The sequence below is a fragment of the Papio anubis genome, chromosome 20 (assembly GCF_008728515.1).
Source record: "Papio anubis isolate 15944 chromosome 20, Panubis1.0, whole genome shotgun sequence".
Taxonomy (NCBI): domain Eukaryota; kingdom Metazoa; phylum Chordata; class Mammalia; order Primates; family Cercopithecidae; genus Papio; species Papio anubis.
Window position 1 is genome coordinate 17,905,491 of NC_044995.1, and position 25,521 is coordinate 17,931,011.

Here is a 25,521-nt window from a genome sequence, read left to right on the forward strand (position 1 = left end):
GGTGGGAGGAATTTTGAGGAGTCAACTCTTAATTATCTATGGTGATGGGAAAGGGGGAAGAGTCCGGAGGCTGGAAAACCACAGCTAAGGCAAACCCTTTTTACTACCATCCACTTCACCTTTTATCAGAGCTGTCACTAAGGGGCAAAATACAATTTTCTTCCTCCTAGGGAGAGGATTAAGCAGTAGCAATTCAGACAAGAGGAAAGGGGAGACTAGAGGAGAGGCAGAGATAGGGTCAAGGTCAGGGGTCACAAATGGGTAGCTCTTGACACCCAATAGGCCCTATTTTGTATGGCCTGCAGGTTTTTTGTTTTTGTTTTTGTTTTTAGATGGAGTCTCGCTCTGTTGCCAGGCTGGAGTGCAATGCACCATCTCAGCTCACTGCAACCTCCGATGCCCTGGTTCAAGGGATTCTCCTGCCTCAGCCTCCCGAGGAGCTGGGATTACAGGTGTGAGCCACCGCACCCAGCCAGGTTTTTGTTTTAAGTTGAATGAAGTGCCCCATAAAACTCTCCATTTCCAGCTTCGTGAAGTCCCAGGCCCCCATTCCCACCTGGCCACCATCAGCTGGAGCTCTGTAGTGGCCGTCCCAGTCCCCACCCAGACTACTTCCTTCCATTTTGTCACCTCACCTACCATGTAATAATCCAGGACCACAGTCCCTCAGCCCCAGAAGAGAACCAGGTGCACACTCACATCCATTCTCCTCACGATGGTCCAAATGACCGGATCACCTGCTCTGAGCAACAAGATACACACCGGCCTGTCCTTGCTGTTCCTGAAAGGGGGCTCCAGGTGGAGCTGATCTGGCTTGGCTTCCAGCCTCCTTTGACCTCTACCCCACCATGCTCCTGTGCTCCCACAGACAGCCTGAAACCCCAGGTGGAAGAGGAGGGTGTTGTGTGATCCTCAACTCCCTTGAGTGGAAACACCGAGTTTCCTAGAGGACCTAGGAGATGCTCTTTCCAGCCACCCTATCTGAACGGTGGGGCTGGGAGTCTGGGGGCTGGGATGGGGCAAATGGAGGAGAAAGGGGTGGCTAGGAAAATGTTAGAAACACCAGATACACTAGCTCTGGGGGCCCCTGAGGAACGACCCCCTTCAGCTGCCAACACTTTCCAATTGGCGCTAAGAGTGAACAGCTATTTCCACTAAAGATCAGAAAAGGACTGAAGTTTCCATACATTGAAGACTCAGCCTTGAGATTCTTGGCTAGGCTGCAATTGCCTCTCCCTCCTTCCCCCAACGCTTGCTTCCAGCTACCCAAGGAGTCTTTCGCTTGTGGAGCTAGTGAGCCAGACTTCTGAGTGACACATTCCAAAGTGTCCCCAAAGAACAAAATCCCAGGGCTGCAACCATGAGGGTATCAGCTCCGGCACTGTTACCAGCCTGTTAAAATGTGGTGCAAACCTTACCAACTTCCGGAGGCCACACTGGGCTCCACTTCCTGGCAGTTACCACAAAAATGTGGCACCGAATGCAGCTACTAAAACAAGCAGCAGCTCAGGCAAGCCAAGGGCCACCATCTTCCTAGGTGATGCCAGGGATGGCTTCTGCCACCCACACCACAGTGATCTCCTCCCCAGCTACCTGTGCTCTAAGTAAAAACAGCATGCTTGCAGCTTCAAGACTAGTCCCCTATCCAGTCCCATCTACTCCAAACTAGACTGGGTCACCTATGCCTTTCCCATGTAGAAATTCTAGAGATGCCATTGACAGGGGACACCTCCAAACTCTAGTTTCCTTGGCCAGGAGATGCATCCTTCTTGCCTCGATCTGTCATTCCTTTCCAGCAACATGTCCCAAGCCAGGAACTAAGAAAAAGCTGGATTTTGGCTGGGCGTGGTGACTCAGGCCTATAATGCCGGCACTTTAGGAGGCCAAGGCAGTGGACTGCCTAAGGTCAGGAATTCGAGACCAATCTGACCAACATGGTGAAACCCCGTCTCTACTAAAAATACAACGCTTGTAATCCCAGCTACTTGGGAGGCTGAGGCAGGAGAATCGCTTGAACCTGGGAGATGGAGGTTGCAGTGAGCCAAGTGCGTACTACAGTACTTCAGCCGTGAGAGACTGTCTCAAAAAAAGAAAAGAAAAAGAAAAAGCTGGATCCCAAGGTGACTCCTCAGCCCTGGGGAGCCTATGAAACCACACGCCAAGAACCAAACACACGACTCACCTGGAGGTCGACTTATAAGGGAGGCAGCTCTGAACATCTGAGCTCCCAGACACACAGAGCACATTGGAAAGACCCTTTCCAAACCCACAAAGGCGAAGTCAATGGGTCTACTTCAGTGAGTCAGTGAGCAGTAAAACAAGACCACATTCACATCTGCGTATCGCCCTAACACTCTATTCACTTCCATCATGCAATTCATTTCCATCTTTTCTTTTTTTTTTTTTGGTGGGGGGGACGGGGTCTTGCTCTGTCGCCCAGGCTGGAGTGCAGCGGCGCGATCTCGGCTCACTGCAAGCTCCGCCTCCCGGGTTCATGCCATTCTCCCGCCTCAGTCTCCCAAGTAGCTGGGACTACAGGGGCCCGCCAAAATGCCCAGCTAATTTTTTGTATTTTTAGTAGAGACGGGGTTTCACCGTGTTAGCCAGGATGGTCTCAATTTCCTGACCTCGTGATCTGCCCGCCTCGGCCTGCCAAAGTGCCGGGATTACAGGTGTGAGCCACCGCGCCCAGCCAATTTTTTTTTTTTTTTTTTGGGACAGTCTCACTCTGTTGCCAGGCTGGAGTGTAGCGGCACAATCTCGGCTCACTGCAACCTCTGCCTCTCAGGTTCAAGCAATACCCCTGCCTCAGCCTCCCAAGTAGCTGGGACTATAGGCGCGCACCACCACGTCCAGCTAATGTTTTGTATTTTAGTAGAGACGGGGTTTCACCATGTTGGTCAGGATGGTCTCAAACTCCTGACCTCGTGATTTGCGCGCCTCGGCCTCCCAAAGTGCTGAGATTATAGGCGTGAGCCACCATGCCCAGCCCTTCATTGTCTATCTTTTCTATAAGGACAGGGCTGGGTTGGTTTTCTTCCTTGTTGTATTTCCAAGCCTAACATGGTATCTGGGTAAATGTCAAGTGGATTGAAAAGAAAGAATATTAACAAATCACAGGATCCAGGATCACAGGAAACTTTCATGGCTCTCCTGTTTAATCTTCAAACTTCCTTCTAAAGCTGTTAGGATGTTAGGAGGGGCACAGGAAGGGGGGCACTCTAACTGTATCCTGATCCTGCATTAGCATTTCAGAGGCCGTTGGTTCCATCAAGAAACTGGACTGTGCAAAGCATGAAATGAGACACCGCATTACAACCTCATCTGAGTAATCGCCCAGGGTTTATTTGTAATTCTGAGGAACAGGCACCTCCAGAGACATAACTCCTTCCTTAACCAGGCCTGGCCCTTCTGACTGCCTTCTGCCGTATAAATAGGAAGCCAGCTTGCATATTTTGCATTAATGTCTTCACGCAGGGCTGCTTTGAGTTTATTTTTGTTGCTTTCATTTTAAGACTGTGTTTATGCCTCTCAGACTTCCAGCCAGAGGAAAAATGACAAGATACAAAGCTTGTCCTTTTTTCAGGGACGCTCCAGACGGTTCCTGGAGGCACATGGAAGATTAGCGACTTAGAGATGCCAAGTCACTGGCATTGGGTAGTTCTCCAAATTTTTTTTTTTTTTTTGGTGGAAGAAACAGACACATCAGACTAGCCCAGCATCTCAGTTTCCACACTTCATAACGACGGGGAACCGTGCACCTAGCGTCTAACCACGCTGCCTTTGGGCCACAAATTCCATACTGTAACAGCCAATTACCCAAAACACTAAATAGGGAATGGCTCAAAAAAGGCTGTCTCTGAAAAAGCAGCAGCATTTTGAGGAGCAAATATAGTAAGAGAGGATTTTTTAAACTTAGAAAAACGAGGAAAGTTGAACCCAGCTAAGAATATTTCTGAGACCCCCCGCCTTGCGATTTTTCTCCCTCTAGGCTTTTCCGTTGACTTGCCTCTTTGGAGACTGCTAAACACACACACACACACACACACACACACTCACACTCATTTTTTAATCCCACCAACTCTCCTCGCCCCAAGGCCAGAGGCTTGGCTGTGACAGCTTCAAACAATGACATCACCCTAGGTTTGCCTCCTTGGCAGGGTCACCAACACTGTTTGCAGTGAATTTCCTGTAAAGGCTCTTTAAGGCAGGAAACTAGTCCTGTGCCTTGAGTCCTCCCCCTGTTCTGAGCCATCCTGTCAGGTCAAAACAAAGGCTTTTTGTGTTGTTGTTTTTTTTCCCCTTTTAGGAAAACAAGACTTCCCTGCACTTTTAATGAGCACCTTAATTACAAGCTAAAGAATTAGATATATTTACGGATGACCTCATGCTTGCTGATAATTAGCAATTTGAAAGACCTGGCACATCCCTAGACCCAGTTCTTTCTCCTTCACCCCCTCCCCCAAGCATTCAGGTTAATTACTAAGCTTGACCTTCCAAAACAAAGTGGGTTGGGCCCAGTCAGTCCCTACCTCCCCCAGGGCTCCCCAGCACTGAGGGGCTTGTTCCTCCCTCCCACTAAGTCAAGAATGGAAACTGCTTTAGAGAGGGTTGATTAGCCTGGGACAATGATCTAGGAGGGGTGACAAATTTCTGGGGGCCCCACTCTAAGTGTTGACAAGTTTTAATTAACGCCCAGGCTAATTTAACCCTGGCACAGTCAAGGGGAAGAAAACTGCTCATCTCAGAGGCAAGAAGTGTTTGAATTTGCACAGTTCCAGCCGTGACGGCGGGGAGGTGTCTCTGAGCAGGCTCCCATCGCGGACCTGTGTGTTTGTACTTCGTGTTCTCCTGGCACGTGGATCCCACAACTGGAGACGCAGCTGACTCAGGCAGTTACTTTCCATACATTTTTTTGTGCTAGAAGGGTGTCAACAGCCTGATCTGGAAAGCGCAAACCGGGTGGCCCTCCCTCAGGATCCTGCCCCAGGCCAACAATGGGCAGCTCCTGAACAACGCTGCACCGCCCCACCCCCAGACCCCGTCGCTTGTCACTCCGTTGTAACATTTTCCAAATTTGCTTCGGGCCTGCGCCCTGTTAGGGGAGAGGCTGGGAGGCGGACATTCTCCTCATTCTTTTGCCTTATTAGGTTGTGGATTTGATTGCTTTTGGGGGGGATAGGGGCGAAGTTGAAGAATGGCATCAGGAAGTGACCCCAGGAAAGGGGGGGGCGCGGGAGGAAGGAGGAAAGGGGATGGAGCAGCAGCCGTGAGAAGCACTGTGGGGAAGAGGCCTGGAAGGGGCAGGGCTCCTTCAAACCCTTTAGAAAGTCTCACGTTCCAGGTCAGCAGCTGGGCATAGGCTCCTGCACACCTCTTGGCCCCATCTGACAGTATTTCTGGGCAGTTATTTTTAGGGTTATCAGTGGGAAGCCCTTCCTGCTTCTACATCACACACCAACTGGAGAGAGCGGCCTGACTCCAGGCTGTGGGATGTTTCTAACTTGAGTTAAGAGTTTGCTTTGGGGGGAAGGGGACCCAGGGAAAGAGAACCCCGGCTGATAGCAAACTTAGTAACAAGTTAAATTACTCATGAGAGAACCTTCCTGGTACTGCCTATGGCACATCCCAACACAAAATTGTTCAGGGCCTGTAACTCTGAAACAAGAAGCCACCTCCCAGACAATGAGGCCCAGATGGATGCAGGGGCTGGGGAGAGGGCTGTGTTAAGTCACTTGCTCAAGTGCCCACTGCCACTTGTTGGAGGGCGCTTCTTTGAAGTTGCTGGCTGGGCTCAGGAGTTGGCGCTTCCTGGGGAGCACTGGAGGAAAGGGGTGTGTTTTGGTTTCCCACTGAGTTTCGTATTTCAGCAGGCCCCTTTGAGGAGGAGACTCAAGTAGCAGACCCCACCTGGATGCAGGACCATGTGCCATTGAAATCATTTTGAGAAGCTGCATTTATTGAGCACTTACAGTGTACCAGGCACCAGAGTGCTTCCTACGCACTATCATGTCTAATCCTCAGAATCCTGAGGGTAGGATGATGCCCCTTTTCAAAGGACGCTGCTGAGGCTTAACCCCTGCCACCTGCCCAGGGTCGCATGGCCAGCCCTTGGTGGAGGAGTTGGGTGTGGAGCCCAGGTCGGCCTCCCTCCATGCTCTGGCCCAGCCTTCCTCCCATTGACACCCTTCACTACCTCCTGGTTCTGGGGAGTCGGGGATGTCAAAGGCACTCTCCCACAGGAGCTTCAGTGCTCTCAACACCCCCTCCCGGGGTGCAGCTAGCTAGCTGCTTGGGCCCAGAGACAGCCTGTGGCACTGCGAATCCCAGTGATATCTGAGCCGCCTCCTATCTAGGTGGGTAGACTGGGTGCTATCAGCTAACCACTAGCTGAGCAGGTGGCTCCTCCCAGCCCCTGGAACCATGCAGGAAACTCTGATCCTGAACTTCCCCAGAAAAAAACTCTCCCAAAGTGAAGCAATACATGCCCCAACTACAAGTAATGAGCTCCAGGTTCTCTTCTTAAAACACGTCCACCTCCTTATCACCTATGCCTTCCAAAAAAGAGGAAGGCAGCATCTCACACGTACTGCTGGGCAGGGCCTCCCCGGAAGTCCTAACCAGGTGGAAAAAGAAATAGGAACCGGCTGTGCTAATACCCACCCCCACCCTGCCCTCTTGTTCATGGCACTGCAGTGCTCCCGTGCCCAGGCTGCAGGGAGGGGCTCAATCTAGCAACAGTTGCCACCCTCACCATCTCCACTGAATCCTTCTATGGCAAACCTACTGATCCCAGGCAGTCTAATCCTTCAGGATGGAAGCTGAGTTCTCCGGTTGATTTCTGCCCCTACTTTACTTGCACGAGCTGAGCTATATTACAGCTGTCATGCGTTATCTGAAGTGGGGAGAAACACATCCAAAAGCACACAAAGAGGCAAGTGCCGCTACCCTAACCTTAGCCCACAGTGGGACCAGAATGCAACTCGGTTTGTCGGTGTGGGGAAGGCAATATCAAGGGCACTGCAGTATTTAAGTCAACCATTTGGCTATGAGCATCTGAATGAGTTTAAAAAAAAAACAACACTGGAGTATTTCCTGGGATGGGAACGCTAAGTTCCACAAGCCAGCACTAAGGCAGTTATTTAAAGAAAAGAATAGCACCTGGAAGCATAGCTTGGCAGGCAGGAATAAACTGAAGGCAGCACACTCCTAGGCCACCCGCGTTGCAGAGCAACAGAGGAGCTGTGGCAACCCAGCCCCGCCAGCCGACTGGCAGCCGATCCCACTTCTCAACACAGGGGCTGCCATTCCAGCTGTGCGTGGTCATCTGGGCGGCGGCGTGCAGCAACACACGCACTGAGGGGCTGAGACACAGGGCTTGGGGAGACCCTTGGACATGAGAAGTCTCTCTCCATTCTTTTTGTCGAAACCTGTGCTAATTCTGAAAAGGCCATCAGCTGGCTGAAAACATATGCCTCAGAAGGCACCCCCTCCCACCTGGGGGGAAAGAGTCCGGCCCACCCACAATATCTGTGACAGTGACAGGACGCATGAATGGATACGGATCCAGAACCCCAGGTCTTGCTATTCATAGGTTCTAAGACATGGCCAAGATGAGCGTGGTACCTCATCCTTCAAACCAGCAGCTCCCCGAAGATGATGCTTATGGGGACAGGAACTGGTAGGGCTACTCGAAAGAGGCAGCTAAGAAATGTTCGATTGCACACGGGACCCCCTAATACTTGCCCCCGGCAACCTGCCCGTAGCGGGGGCAAAGGCCCGCCCCTCCTGCACACTCACCTCCTTTATGAAAGTTTCCATGACTGACCCCACCTGCCCTGATTCACCCCTTTCCTCTCCCAGGACACGGCTACAGTGCTGTGGGCTTGTCCGTGTGCCGCTTAGTGTCCTTCTGAGGTCTCATGTGGCCTTGCTCTCTCCCCAGCTACACCGTGAGCTCCTTGAGAGCACGGGCCGGGTCTCCGGTTTCTCTCATACCCCTAAAGGCTCGGCACAGAGCTCTGCTCTGCAGAGGGGCCCAGCGAGGGCTGCTGTCTGGCCCTGGCGGTCATATTTCTACCTGAGTGCTGGACTCTGGGGCCCAAGAAGCTCCAACTCAAGTTACACAAGAAGCTGGTTGGCTATAAAATGTGGCCAGCAGGCGGGGTGGCTCACGCCTGTAATCCCAGCACTTTGGGAGGCCGAGGCAGGTGGATCACCTGAGGTCAGGAGTTCGCGACAAGCCTGGCCAACATGATGAAATCCTGTCTCTACTAAAAATACAAGAAAATAGCTGGGCATGGTGGCGGGCGCCTGTAATCCCAGCTACTTGGGAGGCTGAAGCAGGAGAATCGCTTGAATTCAGGAGGCAGAGGTTGCAGTGAGCCAAGATTGTGACACTGCACTCCACTCCTGGACAAAAGGGAAACTCTGTCTTTAAAAAAAAAAAAAAAAAAATGCAGACCCACTTTGCTCAACAGCCCCTAATCCTGTTACCCAAGTGGTGACTGCTGGAGCCTTTCAAAAGACCTTCCATGTCTTTACAGTGTGATAGAGGCAGCTTCCCCTCCAAGACAGTCTTTCCTATACTGCAGCAGCTTGGAGCAGGTTCAGCTCAGCATAAATGCATAAGCCACCCACCATGGAAACTTACAGCTGTGTCCCAAACGTGGGGTAGGACTCAATCTAATCCGACACATTTTCCATGTGCCATGCACCTCTTCCCGCCCTGAATTGATTTTATAAAGGGGAAGTTTTGTTTTTGTATTTAAGGGGATAAGAATAAACATACACACACACTTATCTCCCCTCCTATACAGCTACTTAAAAGATTTAACAAGTTCACATGGGTATGCTGCCAGGAGAATGGAAACCTCACCATCTTCTTTCCAGCTGAAGCAGCTGGGCTGGCTGCACCATCACAGGTCACCATACTCATTTACTCCCTCATACTCTACCCACAGGGGTGATTTTTGCTGTCGAATCGTCAGTGGTAAAGCGGAGAGAATCCCAGCCCACGTTCACTCTAGACAACCCATGAAGGTAACTTCTTGCCGGGTGCTCTGTGTACAGAGGCAGCAGTGTCTATCAATAGCCCCGAGCTCTCTGTTGCTGCTCCTCCCTCCTTGAGTAAAGGCCACATAACTCGTTTGACAAGCTCTGCCTTCAAATGGGGAGTTGTGGGTGCGATGAAACCTAGTGAAACCTAGTATTCCTGGACTGGTTTCCAGTGAAGTACAGAAAGCTGAGCACCTCAGACTGAATCAGCCTGCATGCCTATCTCTTTCTCTGAACTAGAACCACCCTCACTCCACCTGACCAAAAGGAAACAAGGAGGAAACACTAAGTGAAAGAGGCATTTATAGAGAAGGAAAGGACCTAGGAGAAAAGCCAGTTTAAAAATCAGGCTGCCATCTTCTACAATATTTATTGTAGGAAAAAAAATCAGGCTTCCTGGCTTCCATCTTCAAAGAAGGAGACTCAACATTTTACAAAAGATGCTTTGTAAAGCAAGTGACATCCCACCAGGTAGAAATGGCCTCTTTATGGGACCAAAGGGGGCTGGAACTTGTTCGTGTTGTAAAAGTTAAGCTCCCTAAGAGAGCCACACTACAAAGCCATTATGAGTACACACAGTGCCATAAAACTCCAGATTCAAAATTACCAACGCTTTAATCAAATACAGGTGCCTACTGCCGAAATCATCACAGAGATAACTGCAGCTTTTGTTTGGCTTCATGTTCTGCCATCTTGGAGTTTCCACTTTAGAAGTCAGTTCTGGTTTGGCCTGTCCAGGAGGCCTGGGAGGAAAGGGTGGGAGTGCCAGAGTCCTGGAAGCATGAGGTTCCTGACCTACTGGCATCTAAGAGGGACTGAGTTTGCAGGCGCAAGTTGAATGTAGACTCATCAGCACTTCTGACAACACAGCTCTAAGCAATCTGGCTGTGCTCGTCTCTTTCACAGGCCCTGCTCTGACCACTCGGGTCTTTCTGCTCCTCGGGCGCCCCCTCGCCTGGTTTCCTCTGTTGGAAGCACATTCCTCTGGTGCTCTCTTGGTTCCCTCTTTCTCATCTGTTAAGGAACAGCTGAAATGCCACCTCTTCGAGACATTCGTCTCCATCTAAAGTACCTGTGCTGCACACTCCTCCCCTCACCACCCTCTCGAAAAGCCATTCCCAATAACTAGACTTCAATGTAGTGTAGAAATAACAGCATAAACTTGAAAGCCTCAACTTCTACATTCAAATCCTGGCACAGTCACATGGGCAAGTGGCTTAAAGGCCCATGGATCCATTTCTGCATGTAAGGGTAACAACAGTCACCTCACAAGATTATACAAGTCAGTCCACGGGAAGCACTTAGAATAGTGTCTAGGAAAGGCCGGGCGCGGTGGCTCAAGCCTGTAATCCCAGCACTTTGGGAGGCCGAACGCGCGGATCACGAGGTCAGGAGATGAGACCATCCTGGCTGCTGCAGTGAAACCCGTCTCTACTAAAAAAAATACAAAAACTAGCGAGTGAGGTGGTGAGAGTCCTGTAGTCCCAACTACTCGGGGAGGCTAAAAGGCAGGAAAATGGCGTGAACCCGGGGAGGCGGAGGCTGCTGTGAGCCGAGATCCGGCCACTGCACTCCAGCCTGGGTGACGAACTCCATCAAAAAAAGAATTAAAAAGGCTGGGCGGTGGCTCAAGCCTGTAATCCCAGCACTGGGAGGCGAGAGGCGAGGCCCGGATCAGTCCCGAGGAGATGAGACCATCCACAGCTGGCATGGTGAAACCCGTCTCTACTAAAAATACAAAAACTTAGCGAGGCGTGGCGAGAGCCTGTAGTTCCAGCTACTCGGGAGGCTGAGGCAGGAGGAGAATAGGCGTAAACCGGGGCCGGAGGCTTGCAGTGAGCTGAGATCTGGCCACTGCACTCCAGCCTGGTGACAGGCGGGAACTCCGTCTCAAAAAAAAGAATAGTGTCTAGGACAAGGTAAAATGCTAGCTGTTATTTAATTTATAGCACGCAATCCTATCTGAAGTTACCTTGTTCATTATTTATATGCATGCTGTCTCCCCCACCAGCCTGTGATAAATCAAGAACATATAGAAATAAGGCTGGGGGCGGTGGCTCATGCCTGTAATCCCAGCATTTTGGGAGGCAGAGGTGGACGGCTCACTTGAGGTCAGGAGTTCGAGACCAGCCTGGCCAACATGGCAAAACCCCATCTCTATTAAAAATACAAAAATTAGCTGGACATGATGGCCATGCCTGTAGTACCAGGTACTTGGAAGGCTGAGGCAGGAAAATAATGGCTTGAACCTGGGAGACAGAAGCTGCAGTGAGCCGAGATCGTGCCACTGCACTCCAGCCTGGACAACAGAACAAGACTCCAACTCAAAAAAAAAAAAAAAAAAAAAAATCATATAGAAATAAGATGGAGGAAGTTTTGCATTTGGTCTTCTGATTTCCTTGGTGGCCACAACCAATCCCAAATCAGGGGGCATGCTCCCCAAAAGCCCTCACTGCCCACACTCTGACATAATTGAACCCACAGAGTCTGAGCTGCTGCTCATAAGTCTCATGTTTAAACTATGCTTGGAATGTCTGATAGGAACATGCATTTATTTTTAGGCAAGAAAGCTGTCTCCTAAGCTAACCCTGTGGCCTGAGAGCAGGCCGTATTTGGCAAGAACTTCTCTGTGCTGGTTTATTAAAGAGGCCCAAAACTTTCTCAACCCTGAGGTAGCTGCTAAGAGAACTCGGTGTGCTGTGAGTCTTCTATTTCTATAGTCAAAGTTTGTTTCCTGTGAATCTCTGAGGTGTTTCTATAAGGCTGGTAGGAGTCAAGTGTCACCCCTTACCTTCCACAGCTTTCAGCCACAATCTATTACCCAATCATCCCTCAATTGGCTCACAGCTCTCAATGGAGTCGATTCTATCCCATGGTTTGTGCCTCATCAGTGTTAATGAAAGTTACAAAGGGGCTGGGCATGGTGGCTCACGCCTGTAATCCCAGCACTTTGGGAGGCCTAGGTGAGCATCATGAGGTCAAGAGTTTGAGACCAGCCTGGCCAACATGGTGAAACCCCATCTCTACTAAAAAATACAAAAACTAGCTGGGCGTGGTGGTGCATGCCTGTAGTCCCAGCCACTCGGGAGCCTAAGGCAGGAGAATCACTTGAACCCAGGATGCGGAGGTTGCAATGAGCCAAGATCGCACCACTGCACTCCAGCCTGGGTGACAGAGTGAGCCAATAAAAAAAAAAAAAAAAAAAAAGGTACAAATGGAAAGGCAAAATTAGTTCAAAAAATGGCCAAGAAGGCCTTCCCCTAACTGTTCTAGGTATTTCATCTCACCCCACCACAAGACAGTGTCGGGTGACTACAGCAAACATCCTTGAAAAAGACAACTAGAGACAGCCCTTTCTGCTTTACACAGACCAGTCCTACCACAGTCTTGGCAGTGTAGCTCAAATGATCCAAAAAAAAAAAAAAAGTAACTGCTTCACAATCCTGGTGATGTTTACCGTCTGGATACCTTCCAGGACTTGAAAATCTGAATCATGACTGGTTCGCAGACAGCCTGTAAGAAGAGTCGATTCATCTGATTGCCCTTGAACCGGCCTGGCAAGTTGGCTCTTCCAGACATTTTGAATTTTGAAACTGACTGCATTTCATAGGCCAGAACTGGAAGACCACAGAAGTCTTCAAATCTCTGACCCTTCCACATGCAAGTTACACTAGTAACAGCCAAAGAAGCACTTTGTGAAAGCATTTAATATTTTCATCCAATAAACAGTTTAAGGCAAGGTATTTTCTTGAAGAAAAGCAGGGAGTGACAGGGAGAAAAGGATTTGCTGTTAGATTTGGAGTAGGGAGGATGTGGATTTTTTTTAAAAAGTTACTTGTGCTTGGGATTTGTGGGAAACTTTAGAGTTCTTTTTAATTTATCAGTGTTTGTGGAAGTAGGCAAAAGATACAGGCATATTTTGCCCTACTATTAAGAAGTCACATAGCTGAGATTCCAACTCTAAACTCCTAGAGAAAAAAGCACTCTTCTAGGCTACAAAGCCAGCAGCGGCTTTCATGGAGTGCTCTCCTTTTTCTTCTCCCTCTCTCATGCACAAATGCACACTCCTCATCAATAAAATCAACTGGCCCAACTCCTGCCCTGAGGACAGAGGCCCTTCATCCCCTACCTGGCAAGGCTGCTGTGCATGTAGGTATTTTCCTGTGATACCAAGTGGAAGGATCTTTTTTTCTGCCCAGGGGCCTAACACTCCACCATTAGCACTGCCTCTGGTATGAGGGCACTCCCCAAAACAGTAAGTAAGCAACTCAATTTCCATGGTGATAGCAACTAAATACCTTTTACTCACACCCAGATAGAGAGTGATCATAGAATAGTAATTTGTTAACTGAGGCCTTGATGACACTGACTGAGGTCAGCTTCCAGCACTGCCCTTGGCCTTGGTAAAAGGAGGCCTGTCATTTTGCTAAGGCAGGCTATAGACCCACAGTCGTCTTATTGTGACGTCCCCCTCAGGCAACTTCCCAGCATGCCCAGATGCTGAATCACCTGCAAGCTTTGCAAGCTTCCTTCCATAATGCCTCTCCTAACCTCAAACTGGCCTTCACCACCAAAATGAAGTGTATATTTAAAAAAGGAAAAGAAAGAAAGAAAAAAGAAATGCATCTATTTCACTTCCTGCAGTCCCCTCAATCTGGATGACTGTAATTAAGACATTCTTAGAACTGGAATCAGTCATTACTACTCAGGAGGTAAGACATTAAAACTCTTTATCTTGGGTTTTTTGCAGATTGAAAGCCTGGGCAACATAGTAAAACCCAGTCTCTACAAAAAATTTAAAAATTAGTTTGGGCGCGGTGGCTCATGCCTGTAACCCCAGCACTTTGTGGGGCCAAGGTGGGTGGATTGCTTAAGGTCAGGAGCTCGAGACCAGCCTGGCCAACATGGTGAAACCCTGTCTCTACTAAAAATACAAAAATTAGCTGGGCGTCGTGGCGCATGCCTGTAGTCCCAGCTACTCGGGAAGCTGAGGCAGGAGAATCGCTTGAACCTGGGAGGCAGAGGTTGCAGTGAGCTGAGATCGTGCCACTGCACTCTAGCCTGGGTGACAGAGCGAGACTCCATCTCAAAAAAAAGAAAAAAAAAAAAATTAAAATTAGCTGGCCATGGTGGTGCACACGTAATCCCAGCTACTAGGGAGGCTGAGGCTGAAAGATCCCTCAAGTCCAGGAGTTCAAGGCTGCAGTGAGCTATGATCAGGCCACTGCACTCCAGCCTGGGTGACAGTGAGACCTTGTCTCTAAAATTTCAAAACAAAACAAAAACCAAATGTGTTCCCTTTAGACATGGAGAACATAAAGTGGGGTATACTGCCTGCCTTCTGTGCTTCCTCTGATCCACCTAGACTGTGGCTTCCACCCACTCTCAAAAGGCATCAGGGAGGGGAAAAGATGAAAAGAAAAACCCACTAGAAAGCTGGTGACAGACATCACTCAGCCCCACACCTTTTGGGGGAGGAACTTTAAAAAACATAAAACAAACCACAAAGTCTTCTTTATTCCTGCCTGAAGCTGAAGACACAAATGCTATTGTATTGCTGGTGTTCTATACACCATTCAATCACTGCAACACCATCCACGATATTTCCCAAGATGACTTCATTGTGTTCTGCAGGGTACTAACTGCCGCTTCCAACTACTTCTGCCCCATGTGGATAGTTCCACTGGAAGACAAAGAATCTGTTCTGCTCTGATATTAGGAAGAAAAACATTTAAATAAGCCTTGTTAACGCAGCAGGAGGGCACTGCTTTCCTTTCAGGATGGAGGGTTCCAATCCTCTGATGGGGTGGCAGTGTGCTTTCTTCGTGGGAGGGGCCCAACTCTTAAGAAGAAAACTGAAGCCTTAAGAAGAAAAAGTTGGCTGGGCGCAGTGGCTCACACCTGTAATCCCAAGACTTTGGGAGCTGAGACCAGAATGGGCAACATAGCAAAACCCCATCTCTACAAAAATACAAAAATTAGTCAGGCATGGTGGCATGCGCCTCTAGTCCCAGCTACTTGGGAGGCTAAGGTGGGAGGATGGCTTAAGCCCCAGAGGTCAAAGCTGCAGTGAGCCAAGACTGTCCCACTGCACTCCAGCCTCGGTAAAAAGAGTGACACCCTGTCTCAAAAAAAAAGGAACGAAAGACAGAAAAAGAAAGAAAAAAGTTGTGTGAGGAGCAAATGATAAACCCACATTTCTTATAGTTAGCCCTCTGTTTCCATGGGTTCTGTATCTATGAATTCAACCAACGATGGATCGAAAATACTGGAAGAAAAAAATGAACGGTTGCATATGCACTGAACACGTACGTATTTTTCTTGTCATTATTCCCTAAACAGTACGGTGTAACAACCATTTACGTAGCATTTAGCATTAGGTTATAAGTAATCTAGAGATGATTTAAAGTATTCAGGAGGATGTGCATAGTTAAAATGCAAATAACACATCGTTTTATCTTACATAAGGAACTTGAGCATCTGTGGATTTTGGTATATAAGGGGGTTCCTGGAACCAATCCCCCACAGATACTGAGAAATGACTATTATTTTCAATGTGTCCTGGTTTCTTACAAAACCCCCAAAGCACTAACACTTGAAACTGAAGATGAATCAAGCATCATCCAATCATGAGCCATATGTTCCAGTCTAGTATGGTGGGATGACACACAGAGCCAAGAGGGGCTGTGTGTTCCTGGACAAGGTGCTACCCTGCCCTCCTCGACCAGATGAGATCAAGTTTTTTTTTAAAAGTGTGACATGCACACATGGAAAATTTTAAGGATTATCTACACCTTACCCTAAACCTTGAATCGCACTAAGAAAGGTATTTCCTTTGATTCTCTTATAAACCTGATGACTTCAAAGAGAACGTCTCTGCTTGGTGCTGGCGGGTCTTTTAACACCTCACCAACACTTGCCAATCCCTTTCTAACAAAGCGAGCAGGTCTCAGGCCTGGGGCCTTTAGTAACCACCTGGAAACAACACTGTTTTGTTTTCAATGTGTTTATTTTTGCAGTTTCCTTCTATTATATTTATGGCCAGGGAAGCTGGGTTTTCCAGTTGCCATACTCTTGTCAGTCTTCCTTTTAAAACTTAAAATGCAAACTGATTCAAAGGAAATTATTATGTGTCTATAAAAGTGGTTACGGAAAATCACAAATGGCTGCAGTTTAGGAAGGAAGGGGATAAGCACAGGGGGACTACTCTGGCTGGGGAGCCACAGGACGGTCCCTCACTCCTGGGAGGGGGGCAGAGAATGGAACTCATCCCAGGAAGGCAGGAGCCAGCACAACAACAGGTGGCAAACAGCAAATCCCACGTAAACTCACTCCACTCGCCTTCAGATAACACTTGCATAAATCACAACCAAGAAAAAGGCCACTGACCTCTTCCAGAGTAAACGCTGTTCAAACTGAAGGGAAGGCAAGCAAGTTACACCAATCAGCTTCTAAGACTTTCCACGGACATTCCAAGTTAATGCCTCTGTTGTTTATGGAGAATGGGGAGGGGAGGGACGTGAAAAAACACAACCAAAAAAGGCACAACACCAAGACAAATGTCTCGGGGATTTTTATAATCGCAGGGAGACCGCTACTTGAATAAAACTTCCCAAGCACTGATGTAAGGATGCTCTTGCCAGTTAAATATATGCAAAGATTTCACTCCTTTTCTTTTTCCTTTTTTTTTTTTTTTTTTTTGAGACGGAGTCTCACTGTGTCGTCCAGGCTGGAGTGTAGTGGCACGATCTCAGCTCACTGCAATCTCCGCCTTCCAGGTTTAAGTGATTATCCTGCTTCAGCCTCCCGAGTAGCTGGGATTACAGGGGTGCACCGCCATGCCGGGCTAATTTTGTATTTTAGTAGAGATGGGGTTTCACCATGTCGGCCAGGCTGGTCTTGAACGCCTGACCTCATGTGATCCACCCACCTTGACCTCTCAAAGTGCTGGGATTACAGGTGTGAGCCACCGCGCCTGGACAATTTCACTTTCTGGAGGAGGCAGGATCCTTCTCTGGGTCAGGTGGTTAATTTCTCCCCTTCATAAGATCCTTCTTTAAACAGAGGCTGGAATTTAAAATGATTCTGTTTCTCTTTGATTCATTGAAAGTTACACTCCTTGATACCTGGGATACTGAGTAAAATTCATAGACCTTCTTGAAGAAAAGTTAAGTGATACTTGTGCCACTTTCAGATACTTTATAACAAATTCTGGCGCCTACCCTGCCAACACTATAAAACTAAGTTTCCTTGTAACTTGCTTTGATGTTTCCAAATTTAAACCCATCCTAAAGAAGACTAATGAGCTCTCAAACTACCCAGTGATAGAAAGACTTCTTTCAAATCTCCACGGATGACAGTATTTGTATCTGCTCAAGTAGAAGCTTCCGTCTCTCTTGTAACAGGTCAGTGCTTCAGTTACCACTGCCATTGAATTACCCACTTGCTATCACTTGCCTCTTATTTCCATGAAAAAAGAAAAGGAGGAAAATACTGTTTAAGTTTTACCTTGTTTAAAGGTAACACGAGTGCTTTTGTTATTCTGTAAACTAAATACATAAATGAAAGCAAAGGAAGGAAACAGAGGGAAGGGAACAAAATGTGAATGATGAGAACACGGAGTTCACTAAATGAAGGAATAAAGATAAAGCCGGGAGAAACACTGCTCTAGGATATACTAAGGCCAGGGAAGAGATAAACATGTTGATATTTCAGCTATTCAGAAAACCTGAATGAGCAAGTGATACTAGAGCAAACAGCTGTTCGCTAATTATATTTGCCCTTCCCTTCTGCCCTTCAAAAAAGTAAAAGCAGCAGCAGGGAAATCATTCTTTTTTAAAAGAACAACCCTAAGATCTGGTTAAAGGCTTGTACAATTCCCAGCACAACATAAATCAGTGTAGCAAAAGCTGAAAGTATTCATCTCAACAGTTTCAAATTCCTTGGGTCTTCCCAAATCAATTCTTTTTTGGCTCTATTCTATTTGCTAAATAGCACTGGCAGATAACTTGTGCTACACACTCAGTTCACTCTGAAAAAGGGCGCTGTCTGGCCAAAGTCTGCCATGACTGAAGCATATGCTGAAACGGCAGAACTCCCCACCCCAGAGGCTTAGACTTAAACTTGTCCCTGCTCCCCTCTGTCATCTGATTAAAAGGACGTTTTGAGAGTACAAGACCGCTTTTTTTTTTTTGGTTTTTTTTTTGAGATGGAGGCTTGCTCTGTCACTCAGGCTAGAGTGCAGTAGTGTGATCTCGGCTCACTGCAACCTCTGCCTCCCGGGTTCAAGCGATTCTCCTGCCTCAGCCTCCTGAGTAGCTAGGATTACAGGCGTCTGCCACCATGCCCAGTTAATTTTTGTATTTCTGGTAGAGACGGGGTTTCACCATGTTGGCCAGGCTGGTCTTGAACTCCTGACCTCAGGTGATCTGCCCATGCCCACCTCAGCCTCCCAAAGTGCTGGGATTACAGGCGTGAGCCACGGTGCCTGGCCATAAGACTCCATTTTAACTGACCTCCCTGACTGTGTCAGAGCTTAATAGCACCAGCACTACCTGGATATTTACACACCACCCTGCCTCCTCCAACACTTCCCCGACAAGGCAGCCCACTTGGGGCCAAGCAGTCAGCTGCCATTAAATGGAAGCTTTTAGCACCAGTTCCAACTGGAGGGTGAGTCAGCTCCCTGCCGCCAAAGTAGCCTCCCTGTTGGTCTCAGAAGCCGGAACCAGCAAGGGTGTTTCAAAAGGCAGAGGGCAATCCTGGGCCCACACCCTGAACTGCCTAGGATTAGGTGAGTGGCAGGCACCACTCCAGGGCACCAGCCAGATCTCAACTCTTAGCCAGGTGAGTGTGAGTGACCCTGCAGTCCCAGGCCATCTTCCCATACCCCACCTTTTCTTCAGTCATTAGAAGAGTCAAGTTCTAAAATACATTCTGGAGAGGATGAGGGGAGAGAACAGAGTGCTAGCAGCTGAGTGGCTTCCCCTACCCCTCTTACAAGAGGACAAACAGAGTATACTTGCCTCTCACACATATTTACACAGTCTTTTTTCTAGATAACAGTTGAGTTTAAGTTTGGTTCCTTTTTTTTTTTTTTTTTTGTAAGTGTGTTATTCAATTTTGAAAACTGTTAGTCTTAGCCAGATCCTAAGAGGCAAGCAATTAGAGTAATGGAACAAAATAACAGATGGCTACTTTGGGGCCTCCATTATCAGCCTTTAAAAAGAAAAAAAAGGCCGGGCGCGGTGGCTCAAGCCTGTAATCCCAGCACTTTGGGAGGCCGAGACGGGCGGATCACGAGGTCAGGAGATCGAGACTATCCTGGCTAACATGGTGAAACCCCGTCTCTACTAAAAAATACAAAAAACTAGCCGGGTGATGTGGTGGGCGCCTGTAGTCCCAGCTACTCGGGAGGCTGAGGCAGGAGAATGGCGTAAACCCGGGAGGCGGAGTTTGCAGTGAGCTGAGATCTGGCCACTGCACTCCAGCCTGGGCGGCAGAGCAAGACTCCGTTTACAAAAAAAAAAAAAAAAAGAAAAGAAAAAAAAATATCTACTTTAAGAAAATATCTACTTTAAGGCCGGGCGCGGTGGCTCAAGACTAATCCCAGCACTTTGGGAGGCCGAGATGGGCGGATCATGAGGTCGGGAGATCGAGACCATCCTGGCTAACACAGTGAAACCCCATCTCTACTAAAAAATACAAAAAACTAGCCAGACGAGGTGGCGGGCGCCTGTAGTTCCAGCTACTCGGGAGGCTGAGGCAGGAGAATGGTGTAAACCCGGGAGGCGGAGCTTGCAGTGAGCTGTGATCTGGCCACTGCACTCCAGCCTGGGCGACAGAGCGAGACTCCGTCTCAAAAAAAAAAAAAAAGAAAAAGAAAAACAAGACAGGGCGCAGTGGCTCACACCTGTAATCCCAGCACTTTGGGAGGCCAAGGCAGGCAGATCACTTGAGGTCAGGAGTTAGAGACCAGCCTGGCCAACATGGTGAAACTCTGTCTCTACTAAAAATACAAAAATTAGCCAGGCATGGTGGCACACGCCTGTAGTCCCAGCTACTTGGGAGGCTGAGGCAGGAAAATTGCTTGAACCTGGAAGGCAGAGGTTGCAGTGAGCCAAGATCACACACCATTGCACTCCAGCCTGAGCAACAGAGTGAGAGGCTCTGTCTCAAAAAAAAAAAAAACCTTTCAAATAATTAACTCATACCTAATACAGCCCTCTAAGAAAAAAGAAAAAAACACTGTCTTAAAAAAAAAAAAAAAAAAAAAGGCCAAAGGTCAAGGTTGAAACACTGAGGCCCCTGAAATAGTGATGTTTCAATGAACACGGAAACTCAGCAAGTGAGGCATTTCTTCTTGCTGTAATGAGATTTGGCATAACCTTCAAGAGATCTTACCCTTCCAGGACAACAGAGGGTGATGAGGTTACCCAGGCCACTTTTAGAAACTGGGAGAGGGAACTGTGGCCCAGAACTGTAATTGCTCAAGAATTTGCTCAAAGACCAGAACAACGCTTCTCCACCCTGCCAGGAGCATGTTCACGGCCCTCTCATGTAAAAACTGTTGCATGACCTACTTATGGATTACGGGGTCCCTAGAAGTCAGAGCAAAGGGCTTCCAAGCAGAAATGAGACACGTCTCCTCTGATTTGGGCCAACTCTTGCTTAATTCCTAGAAGAATTCCATTCTACCCACTTTGAGGGCCTACAGCTGTTCTGGATACATATTTTTTTGGAGTATGCATGTACAGAACTCCCAGGACTGTCACTCCTCCTGTGCCCAGTGGTTCAGCCTTGGAGAGGCAAGAAGGGCAATCTGTCATTCACTAAAGCAACACTGCAACGTAGAAAAAACCCAGGCAGTCCAGGTGCGGTGGCTCATGCCTGCAATCCCAGCTACTTGGGAGACTTAGGCAGGAGAATCGCTTGAACCCGGGAGGCAGAGGTTGCGGTGAGCCAAGATCATGCCTGGGCAACAAGAGCAAACCTCCGTCTCCAAAAAAAAAAACCAAAAAAACACCCAGCCAGCCTGGGAGCGCGGGATGTTTCTTAGTAGGAAGGTAGAGAGCCACACAGATTGGGGTACTCCTTTCCATTACTCCTTGCCCCATTTCAGAAAGGATCCCTACCCTATAACGGGAAAGGGCACAGAGGTGAAGCATAGTTTCCCCCACAGAGCAGCTAAGGGTAAATATTTGCTGGAGGAGGTGTAAAGCAGGAGTTACTAGAATCGGGCCCTGGTTGAGACACAAAAGCAGATGGTATTAGGGGACGCTGTGAGCCACCCTCTTCCCTCAACCCTGCCCGGCCCCGGAGGAAGGAAGCTGGGAGGTAAGAGAATGACACATGGCAGCAAGGCTTGGAGGTTCCGGGGAGTCCTGGTTTCCGTCCAGGGCCCAAATGGTGCCCCAGCCTCACCCTGTGAGCAAGGGACACTATAACTATGAACAAAGCCCACACCCTAACTCTTGGGAGGGAGTGGAACCGGCTCGCAAAAGGAGTCACTTGGGGAGTGGCAGAAGACAGGAAGGGAGAGAAAAGGAAGGTCTCCCACCCCTATCACCTGAGAAAAAAGGGTGAGGGGTTCATTTTCTCCAGCACCTTCAGCTGCAGAAGACAAAGCCTAGACGTTCTCAAAACCACCACTGTAGACCCTGCTCCCTCCCAACTTTCCAGGTCTCTTGGCAACTCTTAACCTTTTCCAACCTGGCTCTGCCTCGGGCAATAAATTATTGTTGAGACTCCAGAACAGATCTCGCCTTCCCCTCAAAAAGCGAATTTATGCCAACTATCACAACATGTCCACTCTGCGGTAGGTGGGGCCACGGATAAGGACACCACTCCCACCAAGCCACTGACATCCCCCCTCAGTTACTACGGATGAGGAAATTCAAGCAACGCTGGTAATGGATCCAAGGTTATGCCTGGCCCCACCTCAGGCTGCCTTGGAACAGTTGCTCTTTCCACCCTTCCCACCCTTTCCCCTCCAGCCTGGGCTAGGCTGCCTGTGCCGAGCTCCTGGCTACTAACTCACGCCCTCGAGAAGCTTCCAGTCACTCCCCACTCTGCCAGCTCACCACTCAAAGCCCTGTAGTCTGTTCCTGAAAAATCTCCACCAAACCCACTCTCCCAAACCTTCAGAGCCCTGTCCAAAGTCCCACCTCTACACACATCCCTCTTTATTAACAGAATCACCGCAGGGACCCCTCGGACCCCTTCGCATTTTGCAGATAACAAAACTGCATGGAGAGTTCAAGGGTCTTGTCCAAGGCCACAGAGCTAATCAGTAACAAATCTGGAAAGAAAATCCAGATCTCCAGATCCCACGAAATGCTTCCAACTTCAAGTACCTCCCACCCATTTCACACACAAAACTTCTGAACAACCCCTTCCCCACACACACCCACTCACCACGCTCCTTCCTTTAGCTCTTTCTGCACACTCAGAGCTTCCCCCTCAACCACACTGCATTACTCCCCCACACACAGACACTGACACCTCGCTTGGGGATCCCATTCCACTTCTGATCACCTTTTCACTGCTCTGGGGCCCTCCCGAGTTGCTCTCCCCCTACCCCAAAAACAGTGCCACCTGAAAACAGTCTCTGCTTCAGGATCCCTTCACCTGCCTGCGTTCTCTTCCGAAAAAGACACAATTCTTCCTGGACACTCTCACCGCTTCCTCCCCAAACTCCTTATTCTCCCTGCACGACACACACACGCTCTCTAGTCCTGGGACTGCACCTCCAGGAGCCAGCGCCCCTTCCCCACATTCCTTTCTCAGTCTATCCATTACGCATTCCCTTTCTAATGAGACTTTCATTTTCCTAAACGAACCTCCCTCCCATTATCCACCATTCCAGCTCACACTCCCTCCCACCGATCTCACCTTCTCCCTCTACACTTCCTCACTCTCTCCAACGCTTTAGCTTTTCAGCTTCCCATCAATTCTTCAGAAACCCCTCCCCAAATTATCCCCAAACACTCTCCGTATACCCCCCACTTCGGCTTCTCCATCCCTCATCAATTCCTCTTATTCCTATCTCTCAATATTCTCTTCCCTTTGGAACAGGGCACCCCAAATAAATCTCACCCCCTTCAAAAACGTCTCATTCACGGGCCCCTTAACTTCTTCCTTCCGCACCCCACCCTCCTCAGACCCTGTCCTGGCACCTCTACCTTCCTTATACCCTAAGCCCATGTCTTTTCATGCCCAATTCTACCCTTAGCCCCTCTGTTTTTACCTTCCCAGCCTCCCTAGTCCTCCCAACCGTCTTCAGACCCCACAATCTCCATTCCATCCTCACACTTGATTCTTCATCCCCTTTAGAACTCCCCCAACCTCAGGCTCCCCCAATTCCAATCTCCTTCAGATCTTTCTGCTCTCCAAAATAACCAACCCCTCCACACTCGAGCTCCTCCTCACACTTCCCAGACCCAGAAATTCCCTTCCAAGCCTCCCGTGATTCTCCTCCCAGCACCTCCAACCCATGCTCGGACCCTTCAAGCCCGCCTCGGATCCCAGTTCCATTTCAGCCTGCCCAGTCATCTCCTCGGTTTCCCCTAATGGCACGCCCAGACCCTCCAAATCCTTCATCGGGCTTCCCGATTCCTTTTTTTTTTTTTTTCCCCATATTCCCCACCCGGACGCCAATTCTCTTTTCAGATTCCCAATTCCTTCCTCGAGCTCGGCTATTCCTTCTCAGGACTCCAATTCCCTTCCTGGACCCGCCTATTCCTTCTCGGGACTCCCCCGTTGCCATCACAGACGCTCCAGTTACCTTTCAGGACCTCCTACCCCTCCCCAGGCCCCCTCGGAAAAGCCCCTCCAGCCCGTCCGGCCCGCGGGCCGCGCACCTTGCGCTGCTGCTTCTCCCAGGCCGGGTCCAGCAGCAGGTCCCGGTCCCAGTCGTCCTCCTGGGCCATGTAGTCGCCCATGCTGCCCCCGCCGCCAGCGCCATTGCCCGCGCTGCTGGGGCCGTACTGGTACGACTGGTTCGCCGCGTGGTAGTCCACCATTCCGCCGCCTCTCGCTCGCCCACCTGCCTGTCCGCTCCCGCCTCAGCTCCCGCCCCTCTGCCCGAGCCGCCGCAGCTGCCGCCGCTTCAGCCGCTTCAGCCCGCCCTCCGCCCGCGCCTGCGCACTGCCCGCCGCGCCTGCGCACAGCGCCGAGGTTGCCGCCCTCCCGCGCGCGCCCGCCTGCCAAACCTGAAAAGGCACCAAGGCCGCGCTTGGGAGCTTGGCGCCTGCGCAGAGTCCCCCTTCCTCGCCACCCGACTCAGCCCGGGTGCGAGCCACGCCCCCTCTCCTGCGAGAACGCGCGCGTCGTTCGCGTGTGGGCGGGGCCAGAGTCTTGAATGATTCATAAAGGCAGGCCCCGCCATCGGGCCTGAACTAGCTCGGGCTTGGAATGCACTGCACCGGGTTCCCATTCAGGGACACAAATTCAACAAATATTTATCGAACACCCACTTGTACCAGACTATGTTTTACGCAGGCACTAAAAACAGAAAAAAATCCCGACCTTCATAAAACTACCTTCTAGTGAAGGGAGCCACATGCACACAAATCTATTTTTATTTTTAGTGCAGTGGCGCGATCTCGGCTTACTGCAACCTCCGCCCCCCAGGTTCAAGCAATTCTCCTGCCTCAGCCTCCCGAGTAGCTGGGAACACAGGCATGCTCCACCACGCCCGGCTAATTTTTGTATTTTTTTGGTAGAGACAGGGTTTCACCATGTTGGCCAGACTGGTCTTGAACTCTTGAGCTCAAGCGATCCTCCGGCCTCAGCCTCCCAAAGTGCTGGAATTACAGGCGTGAGTCACCGCGCACAGCCAACACACAATTTTTTTTTTTTTTTTTTTTTTGAGACGGAGTTTTGCTCTTGTTGCCCAGGCTGGAGTGCAATGGTGCGATCTTGGCTCACTGCAACCTCCACCTCCCAGGTTCAAGCGATTTTCCTGCCTCAGCCTCTGGAGTAGCTGGGATTACAGGCGTGTGCCACACACCAGTAATTTTTTTTTGAGGCGGAGTCTCGGCTCTGTCGCCAAGGCTGGGTGCGGTGGCGGGATCTCAGCTCACTGCAAAGCTCAGCCTCCCGGGTTCACGCGCCATTCTCCTGCCTCAGCCTCCCGGTAGCTGGGACCTGAAACCGCCACCTCGCCCGGCTAGTTTTTGTATTTTTTAGTGAGCGGGGTTTCACCATGTTAGCCCATGTTGGGATGGTCTCGATCTCCTGACCTCGTGATCCACCCGTCTCGGCCTCCCAAAGTGCTGGGATTACAGGCTTGAGCCACCGCGCCCGGCCACACCCGGCTAATTTTGTATTTGTAGTGGAGACGGGATTTATCCATGTAGGTCAGGCTGGTCTTGAACTCCCGACCTCAAGGTGATCCCCCCTGCCTCGGCCTCCCAAAGTGCTGGGATTACAGGTGTGAGCCACTGCACCTGGCCTCAACAC

The 25,521-nt window shown here is 49.5% G+C and overlaps 1 protein-coding gene across 5 annotated transcripts in view; it reads right to left on the bottom strand.

Annotated features, from left to right (window-relative positions):
• The window catches only part of ACTN4 (actinin alpha 4), an 84,734-nt gene extending 60,529 nt beyond the window's left edge, over nt 1-24,205 (bottom strand). For all 5 annotated transcript variants that reach the window (XM_009194395.2, XM_003915478.3, XM_009194393.4 and 2 more), the window contains exon 1: nt 23,919-24,205. In XM_009194395.2, coding sequence (XP_009192659.1) covers nt 23,919-24,080 — 162 coding nt within the window. In that variant the 5' untranslated portion in view covers nt 24,081-24,205. The remainder of the gene's footprint in view (nt 1-23,918) is intronic.
• Nucleotides 24,206-25,521: the final 1,316 nt, after the last annotated feature.